At 43.1% G+C, this 19,801-nt stretch overlaps 2 protein-coding genes across 3 annotated transcripts in view; one reads left to right on the top strand and one right to left on the bottom strand.

Moving 5' to 3' along the window:
- The window catches only part of MPHOSPH6 (M-phase phosphoprotein 6), a 1,084,238-nt gene that overhangs the window by 11,848 nt on the left and 1,052,589 nt on the right, over positions 1-19,801 (top strand). The window lies entirely within an intron of this gene.
- Positions 1-19,801, bottom strand: part of CDH13 (cadherin 13) — a 1,164,483-nt gene that overhangs the window by 570,553 nt on the left and 574,129 nt on the right. For both annotated transcript variants that reach the window (XM_050775044.1, XM_050775045.1), the window contains one exon: positions 5,946-6,098. In XM_050775044.1, the coding sequence (XP_050631001.1) occupies positions 5,946-6,098 (153 nt within the window). The remainder of the gene's footprint in view (positions 1-5,945; positions 6,099-19,801) is intronic.

The following is a 19,801-nucleotide window of genomic DNA, read 5'->3' as shown; positions in this document are numbered from 1 at the left end:
TGCTTTGCAGATCAGAGGTTCTGAGCATGGCAGAGTCACCTGTCGCTTTTAGGTAGCCAAAGCCAAGCTGCCACATCCAGTTGTGAGCGTCAGAGCAAAGTGGCAGGAAGAGGCAGCAGCAACATTGACTCTTTGCTATGGCTGAAATGCCTGTCCCCGCCAAAACTCTTGTAATGTAACAGCCAATGTAATGGTTCTGGGAGGTGGAGGCCTTTAGAGGTGATTAGAGCATGTGTGTTCCACCCTCATGGGTAGGTTTAATGCCTTAATTTAAAACGCTTTCAGGAATAGGTGCTGTCTTTTGGCCCTTCCACTTTCTGCCATATGAGAATTCAGCCTTCCTCTCCTCTGGAGGGTGCAGGGTGCAAGGCACCATCTTGGAAGAAGAGAATGGCCTTACAAGACACCAAACCTACTAGTGTCTTGACCTTGGATTGTCCAGCCTCTAGAAATGACAGCCAATAAGTTTCCCTTCTTTATAAATACCCAGGCTTGGATATTATGTTATAGCAGTACAAAATGGACTATGACACTTCTCTCTAAAAGTGGTTCTCAAATGGAAACCATTTTGCCCCTCATAGGACAACTGGCAATATCTGCAGACATTTCTGATTGTCAAGATTAGGTGGGGTGGGGGTGCTACTGGCATCTAGTGGGTAGAGGTCATTGGTGCTGCTAAGCCTCCTACAATTCACAGAATAGCCCCTCATAACAAAGAATCATCCAGTGTCAAATTTCAATAGTGCCACTGTTGAAAAACCTTACCCTAGAATAGTTCATATATGGGTATTTCCTGTAGCAACACGTTATCTGGCCTTGTAAGCTAGGTTACTTGGCATTTTGGGCAATCCTACTGGCTACCTGTACTCTTTAATAAATCTCTTCCTTTGTAAGCTAGTTGGAGGTGATTTTGTTGACTGCCACCAAGAACCCTGGCTAAGAAAGGTAGCCATGGGGGAGACCAGAGTAGAGGACAAAGAAGACTTATGTAGCATGTCCCTACTAGTGAGGGCTGGGGTCCTTTCCAAGTTCAAGTCTAATCAGGTGTCGTACAATCCCATCAAGGTAACATGTGCATCATTTGTTCATAACATGGACATTATAATAATCAGGTTAATCACTTTAATAACTCTCTAATCTGGGTACATCTGTATCTCCCAATCATCTTATAAGCACGGATATTATGATATACCTATTTCCACATGACAGCTGCATGTTTCACTTTCATGTATTTTCTGCCAAATTGTCATGGAGATACAGATGGGTTAGAATTGGGGTAGAGCCACATTAATGAAAGAAAATATATGAGCGAGGATACCTCTGACTGCCAGTTGTGTTTCAATTTTATGACAACATTCCTGACCACAAATTCAAAATTTGACTAAGAAATTGGCTTGAAAAAGAGCAAGTTATATAGTATAAAATGTGAGCAAATACTCAGAAGGTGGTGGTAAGGTCCTGTCCGTGTTCTGAGGCCAGGAACACAGGTGGTTCCTGTTACCTGTTCTAGAATTGAGTGTGATAGATGTATCAAGGTTATCTTTACGAAGATGAGCTGAGACCATCATCTGAGCATTTGGCGTGGAGCCTTGGCACACTGTAAATGTTCAAGACATGCTCACCCCAACGTTAATAGTAAAAATGCATCTAGGGAACCTGTTTAGCCCTCATCTAACTCATCAGTAAAGACAAGATAACCATTTTCATAGGTTTGTATATGTCAGGGATCTAGGGAATTCTTGGGCACTTAATAGATGCGCAATAAAGTTAGTTTTGCCTCTTTTTCCATATGCTCCTCTCTTCTCCCACCCAGTTCTGACATTCCCAGTTATCTGAGCATCTCCCACTGGACAACAGATCAGTGTGAAGGTCTCCTGCCAAGGACACCTGCCTGCTACCATGGTCCTGGCCCTGCTTCCTGTTTTGCCTTGCACCTCCTGCAGAGCCTACCCCAACTCCCTTCCCCGTCTTTCCCCGACCCCACCTGCCTAACAGATGGTCTCCCACTCCACTCCTGTCATCCCATATTGGCAAATTTGCAGCCAGTAGATCATATTCGCAGTGTGAGGGAATCATTACCACCTGCTAATATTTTTATAGAATTTCATAAAGTTGGTCATTCATGAATCATTTACAGTACTTTATTCCAATGAAGAGTTCACAAATCACTCAAATGCTGGCAAAATGCATAATAATGAGTAATATTTCAGGACGCTTTGCATTACTATGTCAGCTTCCAATACTGCAAGAGATAAATTATTTTGCCAGGTGCTACTTTGGGTCAGAAGCTTGGGAAGTTCTTCTGGGGGCTAGGGCAGGGAGGAGTGGCAAAATGGCAGTGGGTCATGGAAATGGATGATTTTTAAAAAGTAATAGATCACTCAGCCAGTCAAACTCCCTTCCCAGCCCCAGTAAGCAGAGTTCCTAAGAAAGGAGCTAAAGAATTTACAGATCAGATCTAAAATCTAGTTGGGATAAAATAGGAAGAGTGTTTCTTAGCGACTGAAAATGCAGGGCTTTGGAGCTGAAAAGAAACGGATATGGATCCCAAATCCAACACATGCCAGCTGTGAGACCTTGAAAAAGTTGTTTAACAGTTATTTGCTTATCTGTAAAATGTTGTTAACACCTACTTCTTAAGTCTGTTGTGTGAAATGGATTAAATAAGAGAACGTATACAATGTGTTTAGCACAATATCTGCCATGCAGTGTTCAATAAACAGCAGCTTCAATGGTGATGCATTTCAGGGGCCCAAGGACAAATGTATTCCAGATTATTTCTTATCATACAAATCCCTGAGGTTTAGATCAAAATGTTTCTTGTTGGATTGGGAAAATGTTAATACATTAACACATACTTGCATGTGAGTAGCACTTAACATTAAACAATAGAAACATTGGCACTATTATGATGGCAACACATTCACCCGCAGGCTCTCTCCTTTTTAAACTTGCAAGACTAGAAACTAAAATGTGGGGATTTGGAGACCTCACATTCTACTCTTTGAAGAACCTCATTTGCTACCAACAATGTTGACTACCATGAACACCATGGATCTAGCTATACTACTAAAATAGTAACTTATTCTTAAATAGGCACTTAAAATGAACTGAAATTGCAACATTCCTGTGCCCAAAGTAGACCAACATGAGAGTAACCCAGTTCTTATTGTCTAAAAATAGGAGAACCACAGAGTGATCGGGGCTCTTCCTCAAACATGCTTCTTCAAGGAAGAAGCTCCCGCAAGTGTAAGAAGCTTCAGCGAGGGTATCATGAAAGCAGGACAATGACTGAACTGAAGGGGATGAGGCATGGAGGGAAATGGCATCAGAAAGTAGGCCTTCATGAGCCCATTGAAGAGTGCACTGCTAATGACTGGGTCCTAGTCTGCCAGTCATAAGTAACGCAAGTACTTGTGTAAGAAACTGCATTCCCACTAAATACCAGCAGCCTTTCCAATGAGGGTACATGACCCTGTGCCAGTGTTATCAACAAGCCATGTTATAAACAAGGCACAACTTCCTGGCATGTCACATACCCACAGAAGAGAGCAATTCAAGCCAGTTTACTTTGAAACAAAGAACAAGAATAAAAGATACATGAAAGCAAGGAACCCAGTGTGTCTTGTTGCTACTATATCCCCCTACTACCTTGAAGGGTGTCCCTCACCCTATAAATACTGAATTAAATGTATGTAGAATGAATGAATTGCTCAATCAATCAATATGCTATGAAGTAGACTACAAAAGTATAGTAAAAACTCAAGATTATTCAAGGAAAGTTCGTGCTGGAGATGAGAAATTGGGCTATAACTTGGAGTCCTTTGGGTTTTCACTTACCTTTCTTCACTTTTAATATAATTGATTACTGTTACTCATGTAGGAAGATTATATGGTGCTTACTATGTTTCTGGCATTTTCTAAATGCTTGATATGTATTAGTTCATTTAATCCTTATGAAATCCTATGAGATCATCATTATTATTATTCCCATTTTCCAGGTTAAGAAGCTGAGGCAGACACCTTGCCAAGTTCCCACACCTAGTATATGACAGCCATGATTTGAATGCAGCCAATCTGATTGTGTGCAGAATCTATGCTTTTAACTACTGTAATATTATATGGCCTCAGTTTCTAAAAAGTATGAGAAGCTCCAAGCTGCAGCCCAAGCTCTATTTGATTAGCTGTGTCGCAATTACTAGTTAGCCAAAACTAGTAATTTCATTTTTTATAATCCCCTGAAGCGTTAGCTCTATTCACACTTTATAGACAAGAATCCCAAATCAGGGAGGGTAAGAGTGTTGCTCAAGTTCCCACAGCTCAGTACGCAGCAGCACTGAGATCTGAATGGAGGATCTCAGACCCTGTATTAGTCCGTTCTCATGCTGCTAATAAAGACATACCCGGGACTGGGTAATTTATAAAGGACAGAGGTTCAGTGAACTCACAGTTCTACATGGCGGGGAAGGCCTCAAAGTCATGGCAGAAAATGAAGGAAGAACAAAGGGACCTCTTACGTGGTGGGCAAGAGAGCATGTGTAGGGGAACTCCCATTCATAAAACCATCAGTCCTCATGAGACTTATTCACTACCACGAGAACAGCACAGGAAAGACTCACCCCCATGATTCAATTACCTCCCACTGGGCTCCTCCCATGACAGGTGGGAATTGTCAGAGCTACATTTCCAGATGAGATTCGGGTGGGGCCACAGCTAAACCATATCAGACCCCAGAGCTCTTGATCACTCTGCTAAGAAATTATGAAATTTATTGTATCTTTCCTTAGTTCCTTGTGCCCGAACTTTCTTGGAGACTCCCATGATGGCCATGGAGAGAGAAGAGGACATGTATCCATAGTCAATTGCTGGTTGTTCCTACAGCAGCTGGACACCAATAGCTGCCAGGTCACCTCTGGTTACTGTCAAGGCCAGGTGGAACTGGGTATTTCTGAGGGCACCAACATTCAATTTATACAACTACCCGATTCCCCCTTGGGTATAAGGTGGGACACATAGCTCACTCTTCAGTTCTCCTTGACAGGGGATTCTCCCAGCAAATGCTCAGAAAAGTCTTTGGCAAGTCTTCCGAGATGGAAATCTGGAAGGCATCTGCATCCTCCCAGGGCCCGAGACCCTTGAACGCATTGCCCAGCCAAGGTTCTGCTGGAGGGTGGCGACTTTACTACCTACCATCACGCTACTGCTCTATGTCTGTCCAGCACCTTATGCCTCCAATGCCCTTATAGTATCTTCTCACTGCAAACTCACAATAATGCATTTAAGTAGGTAAGAAAACCAAAGAAATCAATCACTTCCAAATACAACCATTAACACATTGATTTTTCTTTATCATTTTTCTTAAACATATACACCTCATGATATGTGCAAATACTCCATTGGTAATGAGGATACCATATGTGTCTGTATGTCATTTTCATTCAATATCTTGAATCTTTCCCAGATAACTACAACTTCTTCAAAAGCATTTTAAATGGCTAAACTGCCTTGCAAAATCTGCTACAATTTAACTACTCCTTTATTGCTGAATATTTAGCAATTTTTTTCACCCCGAGGACCATGTCTTGCTAATTATATCAGGTCTTGGGGTTTATACCTCTTCCAGCTCTAGATCATCAAACTGGTCTCTGGAAAGCCAAAGTTGCCCTAAGGGTTCTGATCTCCTCTGAGGGGTCCCCAGGGTCTCCATTCTGGTCTCTGGTACCCAAAGTCTGATGCAGGCCTGGAGGGCTCTGTTGATGAGATAAAGACCCCCCACCGTTGCCCTGTCAGGGTTCAACTCCATCCACTTCAGCTCCCACAGAAACACCCTAAAGCCATGCAGTCCCGGGTTTGATGAGGCACAGAAATAATGAGCTCAGTGGGAAGAAAATAATCTTTGAAAGCCACATTTCTGCACACAGGGTGGGCATGGGAGGGATACTCACTTGATAAACAGCGATTACTTCTCTGTCTAAGGTCCGTGTCACGGAGACGCTCCCTGTGTTCTCATTGATTCTGAAAATTCCTTTAGGCTCTTGATCCACTCCCTTTCCAGTGAGCCGGAACTTGGACCTTTCTGGCCTGTCACTGTCGACTACCTGATCAGAAAAACAGAGAAACATTTAAAACTGTCTGGACAACACAGAGAAAGCACATTGCAAACATACTTCCGCGACAAATTCACTAATCACAGGTGCCAGCACAAAGGTACCTGGTGAACACAGATTCGACTAAAGTAACAGCACCAGAAATAGCATCATTGCCTAACGCCTTTCATTCTAATATCCACATCTTTGCAGCTGTCAGCTAAGGAAGCCTACCAGCACTCTGGTGACATATAGTGATGGATCAAGGAGAGCAATAATGCCCGTTCAGTCAAAATTGGACATTTACATTATTTTTAACTCCACCAAACATATTTTTTAAAAAATTTATCTGCAAGCAAAACAAAAAAGGTAATGGAAACCATTTGCTGGGCACTCATTGATCAAGATTCTAGGTATTTACATATATCCATAATCCACAGTGTCACCGGCCCTTTCACTTCTACTAAGTACTAGACATGGTGCAGAGGAAGCACTTTGTCTCATCAGAAAAGGTTTATACATATACATAGATACATACACACATCCATTTAGGGGGCTTCTTTATGTAATAGGTATATAACCCCTAAATATTATATATATTAACCCCCTATATATTAAATATATGTATCTATATTATATATAGACATATCTCAATTAGGGGTTTATATAGATGAAACCCCTAAACACTATATATAATATATATTAAACCCCTATATATTATATATATTAAACCTCTATTATATATATTAAACCCCTATATATTATATATTAAATATTATGTATATCAAACCCCTATGCATTATATATATATAATATATAATATATATGTTATATGTGTGTATATATATAAACCTCAAATTAGGGGCATATCTATCTATCTATATCCACATCTTTGCAGCTGTCAGTTGATATATATATATGAGATATATATATATATATGTATATTTCAATGCTGGGGGCAAAGGACATTATTATTTCCACTTAATGGATGAAACCACTGAGATAGAACAAGTCAGCAACTGACCATGGCCAAATCTATGAAAGAGATAAAAATGGGTTCAGAACCACATCTTCCATTTCTCTAGAGACACTGCAATACAACATACAACACTGTTGTTTCTGAATTTACTTTATGGAATTTTCCTACAAATTGTCGACCTTGATTTGACATTTAAAGAATAAATTCGGAAGAGAAAGGTGGAGGAAAGTAGTTCCAGGCAGAGGGAACAGCACAGACAAAGGCGGCAGGCAGACAAGGAAGAGTCTGGAAAGTTTCGGAAACTGTGAGTTACTGGCATATGCTTAAGCATGTAGAGGGTTAGGCTGAGAAGTAGCTGGGGTCAAAGTATGGGGGGTCTTTTTATGAAGATGCGCAACTAAAGAGAACTATTATTGGCGTAAGTGTAGTCTAGAGTTTACCCTCAAGTATTCACCTATATTTATGTCACTTTATCATCAGAATCTTCAAACGTTAATTTGATTATAACAAAACAGTTTAAAGGTCCTGAACACAATAATCATTTAGGACATACAGATAAAAGAAAGCTGATACAGATCTAGCTGTCACCAAATGACAAATAAGCAGGCATCTATTGAAACATACTCAACAGTGCCTGGAGGGTTTAGGTGGCTAGGACAGGAAATCTGCCTTCTCCTAGTGAAAATGGGTCCTGCCCGCCCCCTGCTTCCCCACCAGCCCAGGCCACTATGGCTGCTGCCAAGCCTGCAATTCTGATGCCTGACACCAGGTGGCAGTGGTGCCTAAGGCAGCATTAACTTTATGCCAGGGTTCATCTGGCAGGATCACTGCACAGCAAGGTGTAGTTCCACATGGCATTACAGGTGTGTTTTTTTTTTTTTTTCTCCGATTAAAAATTGTTGTTTATTAAAATACATTGAGTATTGACTAAACACCAATTACATCTGTTTGTATTTTTAAGAGTAACTGAAAATTGGATATAAAAGAAGATTAAAAATAAGGTATGTGAGTTGGGAGGCTGAGACAGGAGGATCACTTGAGGTCAGGAGTTCGAGTCCAGCCTGGCCAACATGGTGAAACTCCGTCTCTACTAAAAATACAGAATATTTAGCTGGGCGTGGTGGTGCACACCTGTAATCCCAGTTAGGAGGCTGAGGCAGCAGAATCGCTTGAACCTGGGAGGCAGAGGTTGCAGTGAGCTGAGATTGCCCCACTGTACTCCAGCCTGGGTGACAGAGTAAGACTATCTCAAAAAAAAAAAAAAAATGTATGTCATACCCTCTGATGAAAATAATTTTCAGTCACTGCTTGACTTGATTAATCCAACTGATATTTTTCCACTAACCCCCTACCTGCTGCCTGGAAGCCCCATGAGGTCAAGAGCCACAGCTTACTGGGCTCACCATTGGATCCCCATGGCTGGCAAATAGCGAGAATGAACTCCACTGATTAGACAGATATATGTTGCAATCCCAGCTTTCCCAGTGATCCACAGTGTGACTATGAACATGGTCCATTGCCTCATCTTTAAAGTGCAGATGACACCACTTACTTTCCAGCATTGCCAGGCTTTAATAAGATGGCATCTATAAAGTACATGTCCTACCACACAGAAGTGGCTCAGTTAATCAAAGCTAGTAATTCCAATATTAATCATCACAATAAAATTATACTGCTGTTAATGGGTAAGAACGGTGTCTCTATCCTTTTCTGAGGGAATAGGTGGTTTCCTCTTTTTTTTTTTTTTTTTGAGACAGAGTCTCACTCTGTCATCCAGGCTGGAGTGCAGTGGTGCAATTTCGGCTCACTGCAACCTCCGCTTCCCAGGTTCAAGCGATTCTCCTGCCTTAGCCTCCTAAGTAGGCAGAGCTACAGGCATGCACCACCACACCTGGCTAATTTTTATATTTTTAGTAGAGACGGGGTTTCCCCATGTAGGCCACGCTGATCTCGAACTCCTGACCTGAGGTGATCCACCCGCCTCAGCCTCCCAAAGTGCTGGGATTACAGGTATGAGCCACCGCGTCCAGCCTAGGTTTCCTTTTTAATAACAAAATTCATAGGCCTCCCAGAAGAGAAGTGCTCTGGAAACAGCTCCCTGTGTGGAAAGCAGTCACCAAGCACACTCCACTCTTCTCTATCACTGCCATCATTATTGTTTCACCCCTCTCTGCCAGCAGCAATATTTACTGTCAAGAGGGAAAGAATAAGGCCTCCACAGCATGGAAGGGGGCCCAAGCAGGTTGTCGCTGCTGGCTGGGGGGTGGCCAGCTTTTATTCCCTTATATTTGTCCATACTGTGTCACATCTGTAGAAAGCATACAGCGAGAACGCCCTCAAAATCGGATCAAGGAGTCACTACCTGCTCCAGGCCTCAGTACTTGCTGCCCCCGCCTAGATACAGAAGACACTGGTCCCAGCTGTGGATGCCACCCCCAGCCCGTGTCCTGCTGATTGGTCCACTTTACAGGGTGCTGATTGGTCCATTTTACAAACTTCTAGCTAGCCACAGAGTGCTGACTGGTGCATTTTTACAGAGCACTGATTGGTGCATTTTACAAACCTCCAGCTAGTTACGGAGCGCTGATTGGTGCGTTTTACAATCCTAGCTATAGAGTGCCTTTGGTGCACTTTACAATCCTCTTCTGAGACAGTAAAGTTCTCCAAGTCCCCACTTGACCCAGGAAGTCCAGCTGGCTTCACCTCTCATTACCACCTTCACCCAAATGTGGATTAAAACTCCTTCCTCTTGTTCTCCTAAGCACACCTGAGATAAGCAGGTCCTTTTTGAAGATCCTATTAACATAGAATGCATTCTAATGAGAAACGAACATGGGAATTCTACAAGAGCTATGAAGCAATCACGCTTCCCAAGAACGGGCTTCTCTGATCCATCTGTCTGTCAGACACAGGCCCTGCTGGTGAGGACCTGCCAGGAGAAGCCTTCTGGGCTCTTTGTTATCTTTTCTTGACTCTTCTTAGCTCAGAAAAAGTTGGGAACACAGCACCCAGACCTTCTAGAAGAAACAAGGAGGGGGTGGGGGAATGGGCCTCTTGCGACAAACATCACCACCCTCCCATTGCTCTACCTGCCACTCTGCACAGAAAGCTGAATTCTAGACCCAGAAATTATCCCAGGGCAACTTTCCCTTTTGCTGCCAAGGGTGGATCTCAATCATTTTCTTGCCCTCTCCCAGAGAGCTTGAGCCACTTGATAGTACAGAAACAAGAGTCTTAGAGGGAGGACCTAGCTGAGTTGGCATCTACTGCTGAATTGAAATTACTTATTCCACAGGAAAGAAGCCAGTTCCCATTGTGAGGGCCCCAGCTTAGCACTGCACACGTCTGCCTCTCTTCTCTCTCTTCAACTTTTTATGTTCTTAAGGGTGTGCTTGTTGAACCTGCCTCCTGCTCCTCAGAGCTACGTTCACTTTGAAGGAACACTCACAGCCAAGAATGGTGTTCCCAGAGTGATAGGCCCTATGGGACCACCAGCACAGGGAAATGAGGGGCGTCACTTCCAGTAGGGGCCTTGCTGTCTCTAGAATAATTGGTCTCAAGTATCAGCATCACTGGGAACTCATTAAAAATGCACATTCCAGGCTTCCCCCAAGCCTCTTGAATCAGAAATCAGGGTAGGGGGAGAATTGCTGGCAATCTGAGCTTTAACAATCCCCCTCCCCAGGTGATTCTCATGCATACACAAGTTTGAAGACAACTACTTTGGGCAGATTTCAGCACCATCCCTGTTCAGTATCACTGGTGCTGCTTTCCACCGCTACTGTTTGGAGCCCTCTGCTAAAAATAGGCTGGGTCTGTTTGCCACCTTCTTTCTAGACCTATTTTAAACAGATAACACTAACAGGAACTCTTTTAATAACCTGTTTCTAAGACCTCAGAAAGCAGAGTTGGTTTTTCTTAAAGTCACTAGATGCAACATCTCTACATGTGTCAAAGGCACCCCACGGTTTGGAGGAACCTTGGAGAGGAAAGCATGAAAGTGGAGTGGGGAGAGTCGCTCTTCAGGGGAAAGCTCAGTGTCTTGGCTCAGTTTAGATCCAGGAGGAAGCTCAAGCCCTTCTGAATTACCCACCAGCTCTCTGGCTTCTTGGTGCGTAGCTGGATTTTCAGAGGGACCCCAACATATTCCAACCTCACGAGCTGGGGGATAGGAGGTATGCAATGGCCATAACCCAAGGATACACTCAGCCATGCTTCAAAACCATCCCATGCAAATCAAGTGAGTTTCCAGACCACCTTGATTATGCTGTGCTAAACTCCTGGAAACTCCACAGCTGCAGCAGCTGAGCCTGCAGCCCTTTGATGTGGTTTAATGTCATGAAATATAAGAAATCCAGTGCACTCCTCTGGCCAAAGCAAACCCTGCCACGAGTCTCGACTGTTGCAGCAGCTGTTAAGGCCCATTATATACTCCAGAGCAGGGCTTCACAATTAGCGAGCCTTTCCTATTATTCTTTGTAATTCAACCCTTCTTTTCACAGTGGGATTTTTTTTCTTGTCCTCTGAGTTGGAATGGAAAAAATAGCACAGATGAGAAAGAACATGAGCCCCTGGTGCCAACACTCTGGAAGGGCATGTAAATAGCACACAGGAGTCTTGCCACATACCTGGGTAGACTTCCTGGCTGGCTGTGGGGGTGGCATCGCACAGCTGGGACCAGTGTCTTCTGCATCTAGGCAGGGGTAGGGAGTACCCAGGCCTGGAGCAGGTAGTGGCTCCTTGATCTGATTTTAAGGGCGTTCTTGCACATCTTACAGATGTGACACAATATGGACAAAGTCAATGTTCCCTTCTGTTCCCCTGCAAAGTCCCACTCCCACCTCCATTCTCAGTTGTAATGAATGATACCATGTTGTATGTGTTTTTAAGGTATTTGCATACATATGAACTCATAGACTATATAGCAGCTTTGAATGGTTTTACATAAATAGGGTCATCATATATGCATTATATAATTATTTCTACTCAATGTGGCTGAGGTTGAGGTTTGTGTGTGTATTCATTTATAAACTTCGGGGGGTGTTTTTAGATTTACAGAACTATTACAAAGATAGTACAGAGTTCCCATGCACCCTTCATCCAATTTACCCTAATGTTGACATCTTAGGTAAAAATGGAACATTGGTCATAATTGATAAATTAATACTTATACTTGACTATTAACGAGACTCCAGATTTTATGTATTCAGATTTCATCAGTTTTTCTAGTACTTTTTTTTTTTTTTAATGGAATCTCGCTCTGTCACCCAGGCTGGAGTGTAGTGGTGTGATGTTGGCTCACTGCAACCGCCGCCTCCTGGGTTCAAGCAATTCTCCTGACTCAGCCTCCCGAGTAGTTGGGATTACAGGCGCCTGCCACCACGCCTGGTTAATTTTTGTATTTTTAGTAGAGATAGGGTTTCACTGTGTTAGCCAGGATGGTCTCAATCTCCTGACCTCGTGATCTGCCTGCCTCGGCCTCCCAAAGTGCTGGGATTATAGGCATGAGCCACCGTGCCCGGCCTCTACGAACCTTTTTTTTTTTGACTGATATCCAATCCAGGGCCCCCCATTGCCATGTGTGACTCTGGCATTTCATTGTACATTCTGGTACTTCCCTGTAGGTTCTCACTTTCTTGAATTGCACTTTAATCAGTTACTCTTTTTTCCTTGTATAGAAAATGAATTTGATGTATCAAAATGACAGAGTCGCCAAGTTCCGGTTGTCATTATCCTCCTCCTACCCTCTGCCAACCTGTCTCCTCTGCTCCTTAACTCAGATCTCAAGTAGCTACTTTTGCCTGCTTTGTCCTCAGAGCCTAGAACAGTATGCGGTACCTGGTGGGCTTTCAAATAAACATTGTGCAATGAATAAGTAAATGAATATTAAGGAGCCTCTTTCCTGGCCTCCATGTTTCTGATTTCTCTCTTATCCTATCTCCTATCCTAATTGCAACCGGAATGGTCATTCTAAAATGCAAACCCACGTCTGACTGGGGCAGTACCTATATTAAAACTTGCAATGGGCCTGGCACGGTGGCTCATGCTCATAATCCTAACACTTCGGGAGGCTGAGGAAGGTGGATCACCTGAGGTCAGGAGTTCAAGACTAGCCTGACCAATGTGGTGAGACCTCGTCTCGACTGAAAATACAAAAACTAGCTGAGCGTGGTGGCAGTTGCCTATAGTCCCAGTTACTTGGGAGGCTGAGACAGGAGAATCGCTTGAACCCGGGAAGCAGAGGTTGCAGTGAGCCAGGATCACACCACTGCACTCTAGCCTGGATGACAGAGTGAGACTCTGTCTCAAACAAACAAACCAAAACAAAACCCACGAAAACTTGCAATGGTTCCCTCTGCCCGAGGGTAAAATCTCAGAGCTCTTCTTTGATGGGTCTCCACCTGCTTCTCCAGTCCTAAGCCACAACCCAGCATGAGCCACAGCCCTCTGAGCTGTGCCTTTCTTTAGCTGGACGGCCATCCCCTACCTAGTCTGCTGGGGACCCCCTCATCTTCCTGGACTTAGCGCCAGCACTTACCCACTAAAGCTTCCCCTGACCCTTTCTCCTGCCCACTCCATGCAGACTTAACCTCGTCCACCTAAGCTCTAGCCCTCCTAGCCTGCAAGGTCTGTTAAAGTGAGGGAAGCAGCTTGCGTCTTTGTGGGTGGTGGTAACTGTCCCTCAGGCTGTTGCTTTCTTATTCTCTTTCACATTTCTGGGGCTTGGAACATAGAAGACACTTGATTAACACTTTGAGTGAAGAAGTACAACTTTATTTGCCTGTTTTTATATGATTATAAAATGCTTCATAAACTCATAAATTAAAAGCAAGGTCTGTCATACAAACCTCCTTTTCTTTTTTCTTTGAAAATGCAGCCACTTTACCTGGAGACACATTTTCAGAGCTTTATTTCTCTTTTTACAATTCCTCTCCATGGTAAATGCACCTGATAGCAATAACTTACGCACACCCTGAAAATGACTCTGTATGGAGGATACACCTGGATGTCTGTTCCAAGCTAGGGAATCTGGGAGTGGCCAACCTAGAGACTGGTTCCTTGTCTATGAGGGACATCGGAGCCCCTGGCCTGGCCCATGGAACATGGGCAGCAGATCCAGGCCATGACTCAGAGGTTGAATGAAAGTTGCCAAGTGAAGGATGTTAGGGAAAGGGCGCTAATTGAAAATGCTATATAAACTGCATGCCTTTTGCAAGTGGCTGTGGTTCTCCTGTCCAGCCTACCACCACTGAACTCCCCTGTATGGAAGCACCCAGTAAAACCTCTCGTGTCATTGCTGGCTCCAGGTCTCTTCTTTGGCATCTTGAACCTGGTGCCACCCCCACTGGAGTTGATAGGGGTTCAGCAGAACATCCCCATAGTGAACTTCCCAGGCAGTGGTAATGCTTAGGAGTTGAAAAAGGACTTAACGCCATCCCCATCCTTATAATCTGCAGGGGTCCCTTTAAATGGAGACCCTCCAAGCAAACACTGTGCTTGTGAGGCAAGGCAGCTTCTAGATTAATATTCTAGTACCCTTTCCCTGTCACATCCAACCAAATTAATGCGTATAGTTTTCCTCTCTGTAGAAAATCAGGAGACACATTTTCAGAGGATGAAAACTATATATATGCGTTATTATCACAAGGATGCAAAACTAGGAAATAATTAGACCTTCCTTCCTGGTTACCAAAGCGAACAAATCACATATGAACAGCATTGGTCTTTAGAGGATAGAGGTAGGTGTGATACTTTTTCCTTCATCCTTATAATATTTTCAGTTTTAAAAAATGAGCCTGTATTACTTACACAGGAAAAAACAAACAATTTTTAAAAACATGTAAGAGGAATTATTGGAGTTAGATGCATATGCTAATTTAGAAGGTATTTTCTACTCTATGTTAAATAGAAAAAAAAAATAAAACACTGTTGCCTTTACGTATAGTTGTTCAGAGGCATTTGTGTTTATCATTAGACTGGTTCTGTAAGGTGATCTGTTAGCATTAATTAATTCTCAGCTGTGGGTTAGTCCTTGACATGCCTTTGAACTTGAAGACACAGCCATTCAGCAGTCTGGGCAGCTGCAGTACCATGCTTTTCTCTCACCCTCATGCTGCTCACCACATTCAATCTCTAGGTCATAAATCAGCCAGAGAACTAAGGAAAGTCCAAGGCCAAGAGTTCCCATACCCTGGTGGAGAAACATGGAGCCGAAGTCCTGGCAATCCATTGAGAAGGATGGTAGCTCCACACCCACCTTATCAATCAGCGGTGCTCACGTCAGCTAGGGCTGGCTGTGTTCGTCACCAAGGTCAAATGGGGCTCCCATTATCCCACGGAAGGTGCTGAGGTTAAGATGGAGCACTCGGGAAGAAAAATAAAACTCCAGTAACACACGATGAGGGGATCTGAATCTGCCATCCAGATCCTTCATCTCTTAGTGGTCCTTGTGCCAGCCTGTTTTCCCTCTTTTATAGCAGACTCTCAAGATTATGCTTAAGTCTAACTTAAACTGAGCTCTACAGAAGTCAATGTTCATTTTGGGGTTTTTTGCATTATTTTCTGATAGTGTGCCCTTTTTTTTCTTGGTTATTTTCATTGGGATGCAGTCTTTTTATTTTAAGGAGAGTATTTGTTAATTTCTAAGTATTTGCAGGAGTTTTCTTTCTTTCCAATTTATCATATACTAATGTGGCTAATAACAGTTCTACCTTTAAATGTTATTTTAAAATTTATTATTGGCCAGGTGCAATATCATCTTTACTAAGTGACTTATAGACACATGGAAAGAATAAGCATTCTGTAGCATTTTTTACAATAGCCAAAAATGTGGGGACAACTCAAGTGTCCATCAACAGATGAATGGATCAAAAAAAGTGTATGTGTAGGTATGTGTACATATGTATATGTGTCCACATGTGTGTAAATATAGTGAAATAGTATTTAACTTTTAAAAGGAAGGAGATGCTGATACCTACTGCAACATAAATGAACTTTGAGGACATTATGCTAAATGAAATAAGCCAGTTACAGAAGGACAGACATTGTCTGATTCCACCTGCATGAGGCACCTAGGGTTGTAACATTAATAGAGACAGAAAGTGGAACAGAGGATTCCAGAGGCAGAGAACGGGGAGTTAGCATTTAATGGGTATAGAGTTTAAGGTGAGGAAGATGAAAACCTTCTGGAGATGGATGGGGATGATGGTTGCACAACAATGTGAATGTACTTAATGCCACTGCCATGTACATTTTACCACAACTAAAAAAAAATTAGGATTTTCTCTTTGTAGGCCACCTAGTTCCATATTTATGTATCTTTTCTAGTATTAACTGATTAAACTATTCAGATCCTCTCTGTCCTTGGTTAATGTTACTTTCCAGATCTGTCACATTCCTAAGTATTTTAGTCTGAGCACAAGTGATTTTATCCAGTCCTCCCTTAATGTGTTTGTTTGTTTAACCTACTGTGGTTTGAATGCATAGAGAAGGTCAAGGCGCTTTTGTGAATTATTGGCAATAGGATGCTCTGTGAAAAAATATACTCTGGTCAATGTCCTTGGTCTCTTGATTAGAGCAAATAATGGGTCCCCCAAAGTCAAATTCCTCCAGTATATACTTTTGAAACTTTCTAGCTCGCCTTCACAACACAACTGTTGAAATGTTATGTAACTGCTGTAGTCTAAGAGCCATCTCACTGATTAGACTCTATGCTCCTAGCGCAGTGGCCACATCTGCTTGTATTCACTGGTGTCCCACAGAGCCAAACGCAGTTCCTGGCACAAAGTGATTGCTCAAACATTTGTCATCCAGTCAATGAATGTATCTCAATATTTTCCTAAAAGGACAAGACTGTCGGGTACATGTGCGAATGCCTGGCATGCTGAGCTTGGAGCTTGGCATGAGATCCAGGGTACAGCTCCTCACGTACCTGCCATTGTAGCATGTCATGGATATCACTGGAGGAGGTGTGCAGTGGATCTCATGCCCAGCCCCTTGGCCTGGGGACATGAGATGTGCATGAGAAGCTGCACATGAACCTGCATGAGATGAAGATGAAGATAACAGGAGATGGTGCAGAGGGAAGTTTTAGGTGAATGCTGAGATTGTCAGAGAAATTATGGCCAGAGGGCTTCATGGGCAATCACTACTTGTGTTTGTTTTTGAGAAGATGGTTGTGACATTAAGAAGCAGGCAGGGAGAGAAGGGAAAAGCTGTCAAAAGTCCTCCTCCCCTGGTTGAGGTAAATTTCCTCATTGGACCCATAGGGTGTGTATGAGTCACTCTTTCATGCCTATCCTTCCCAAAGCACACAGCCCTCCCTGTATTGAAATATGTAACCAGCACAATGCTGTTCTCACTGTAGGAGCTCAGTCTATGCCTATTAATAATATATCCCAACCTACACCGACATTCGCTCAGCCTCATGGTCTGTTTCCCTCTCATGACTTTGAATAAGATGTTTTCCTTCTGCTGGGCACTGTGGCTCACGCCTGTAATCCCAAAACTTTGGGAGGCTGAGATGGGCAGATCACAAGGTCAGGAGATCAAGACCATCCTGGCTAACATGATGAAACCCCGTCTCAGCAAAATACAACAAATTAGCTGGGTGTGGTGGCACGCACCTGTAGTCCCAGCTACTCAGAAGGCTGAGGCAGGGGAATTGCTTGAAATCAGGAGGTGGAGGTTGCAGTGAGCTGACATCATGTCACTGCAGTCGAACGGGGCAACAGAGCAAGACTCAGTCTCAAAAAAAAAAAAAGGTGTTTTCCTTCTTGGGCACCATTCTTGTAACATATTATCTCCCTTCACTGTCTTTTCTTCCATTCAAAATATTTATTGATCATTTCTGATTTCCAGAGTACTCACGGCCTTCAAGGGATCACAGCTCAATAAACTCTATAAACCTCATTTTATACAACCTGGGAGATGTGCTGAAAGATGCCTCAGCAGATTGGAGGAGGAGGAGTCATCTTTGGGTCATTCAATCATCGCATTTTATTTGCTGGGCCCAAAGCCCTCTAATTGCCAATCAGTACCATAATTTTACATCCCTTATTGTCCCAGTGAATAACTGGGTATTTGTAAGTGTCTCTTTCTGAATTTCTGATTTCTTAATGCATGTAGTATGTTTCACTCTCCTGGTCACTGAGCCCCTTGAAAACATACTCCTTGGCTTTACCTTTGGTTGTTCTGCTGTAAGTCAAGGTGGCTCCTGGAATCTCTGGTGAAAACCCTGGATCTCCTCTACCTCCCATCTCTTCTATTCACAGATTAGATTTATGGTATCAGAAAGTAATCATTGAAGCTGCCCCAGCCCGTGTGGGCTCCTCTCCTTCTGGGCACATAGGAGTGTGCTTCCTTGGCCATTTGGACCTGGATGTGGCCATGGGACTTGCTTTAGCCAGTGAAGTGTAAGTGAAAGTGATATGTGTCACTTCAGTTAATTCTGGACAAAAGCATTAGGAACTCTAGTGTGCCTAGATACATTCCCTTTTCCTTCCTCGTGGTGACCAGCAATGTTCAAATTGTAGTGACTTCATGGACCTGGGTCTCAAAGAAAGGACAATGACAGTGAGGAACACAGTTCACACCTAACCCTCTGTGGGCGTGGAGCTTAATCAAGCTTCTGTTTCTTTGATCAACTGAAATTTGGGGTTTCTTGTCATCAAAGCCTAACCTATCCTGATTAATACACACAGTGTTTAGCAGAGCAGGGTTTGGAGACACATGAAAACGCATCTGCATCCCAGTTCAGGGCTCACAGACAACGTGGACTTATAGAAAGCTGTGTGTCCTCTCTGAACCTCACTCCTGTCTTCTGCACAATGGAAAAATAATGGAAAGGCTCATGGCGAGTGAAATGACCTGAGACATAGGAAATGCTTAGGTACATAAACATGCTCATAGTTTACAATGATGATGATGATGACAATGACAGCTGCTACCATTTATTGAGCACTGACTCTAGCACATGCTATTCTTAGCATTTTGCAGGCATCCATTCACTTAATCCTTACAACAGTTCCATGAGGTAGGTATTGATAATAATCTCCATTTTACAGAGGAGGAAACTGAGTCCACAAACCTTGCTAAAGTCCACTAGATAAAGATTTTGGATTTGAACCAAATCCCCTAGAGCCCATGGCCTTGACCCATACTTCATAGGGGCAGCAAATGAGCATGTCCTGAGTTGGGTGGGAGCACCCACCCCAGTAGACCCAGCAAGGCATTGAGCCCAGCACAGATGGAAGAGCTCCCAGTCAGAACTCCCTGTGACATGGCCACTCCATTAACAGTGGCCGGGAACATTCATCTCAGGCCCATGTCAGTGGCGGAGCCAGGATGAGGGACTTCAAAGTCTCGATTTCCAGATTTATGTGTATCCAGTGGGTTGCCCGTTTCCTCTGTACATCAAACTCTTGGCAGGAACATCTTTAACTTCTCACACCCCCTGAGCTTTGTCATAATAATGGTGTAATTTGAAGGGTTTCATGTGCATTCTGCCATCTAAAAGGACAATAAATTAATCATGCCCTCGGACACTGTTGAAATAATATCCATGCTTACTCTCTTGCCAACTTGCCAAACTTCACTTCCCTGGAGTTGTTCAATTCTTTGTTCCATCATTTCAGGCCATTACTGTTCCCAGAGAAAGGTTAAACCATTTTTTTTTTTTATTAGTGTATAGGTTTTGCTTTTTTTTTTATTTTTAAATTTTTTTTTTTTTTTTTGA

The sequence above is a fragment of the Macaca thibetana genome, chromosome 20 (genome assembly GCF_024542745.1).
Source record: "Macaca thibetana thibetana isolate TM-01 chromosome 20, ASM2454274v1, whole genome shotgun sequence".
Classification (NCBI taxonomy): Eukaryota; Metazoa; Chordata; class Mammalia; order Primates; family Cercopithecidae; genus Macaca; species Macaca thibetana.
Note: the sequence above shows the minus strand (reverse complement) of the source record. Positions and strands in the feature narration are given on the sequence as shown.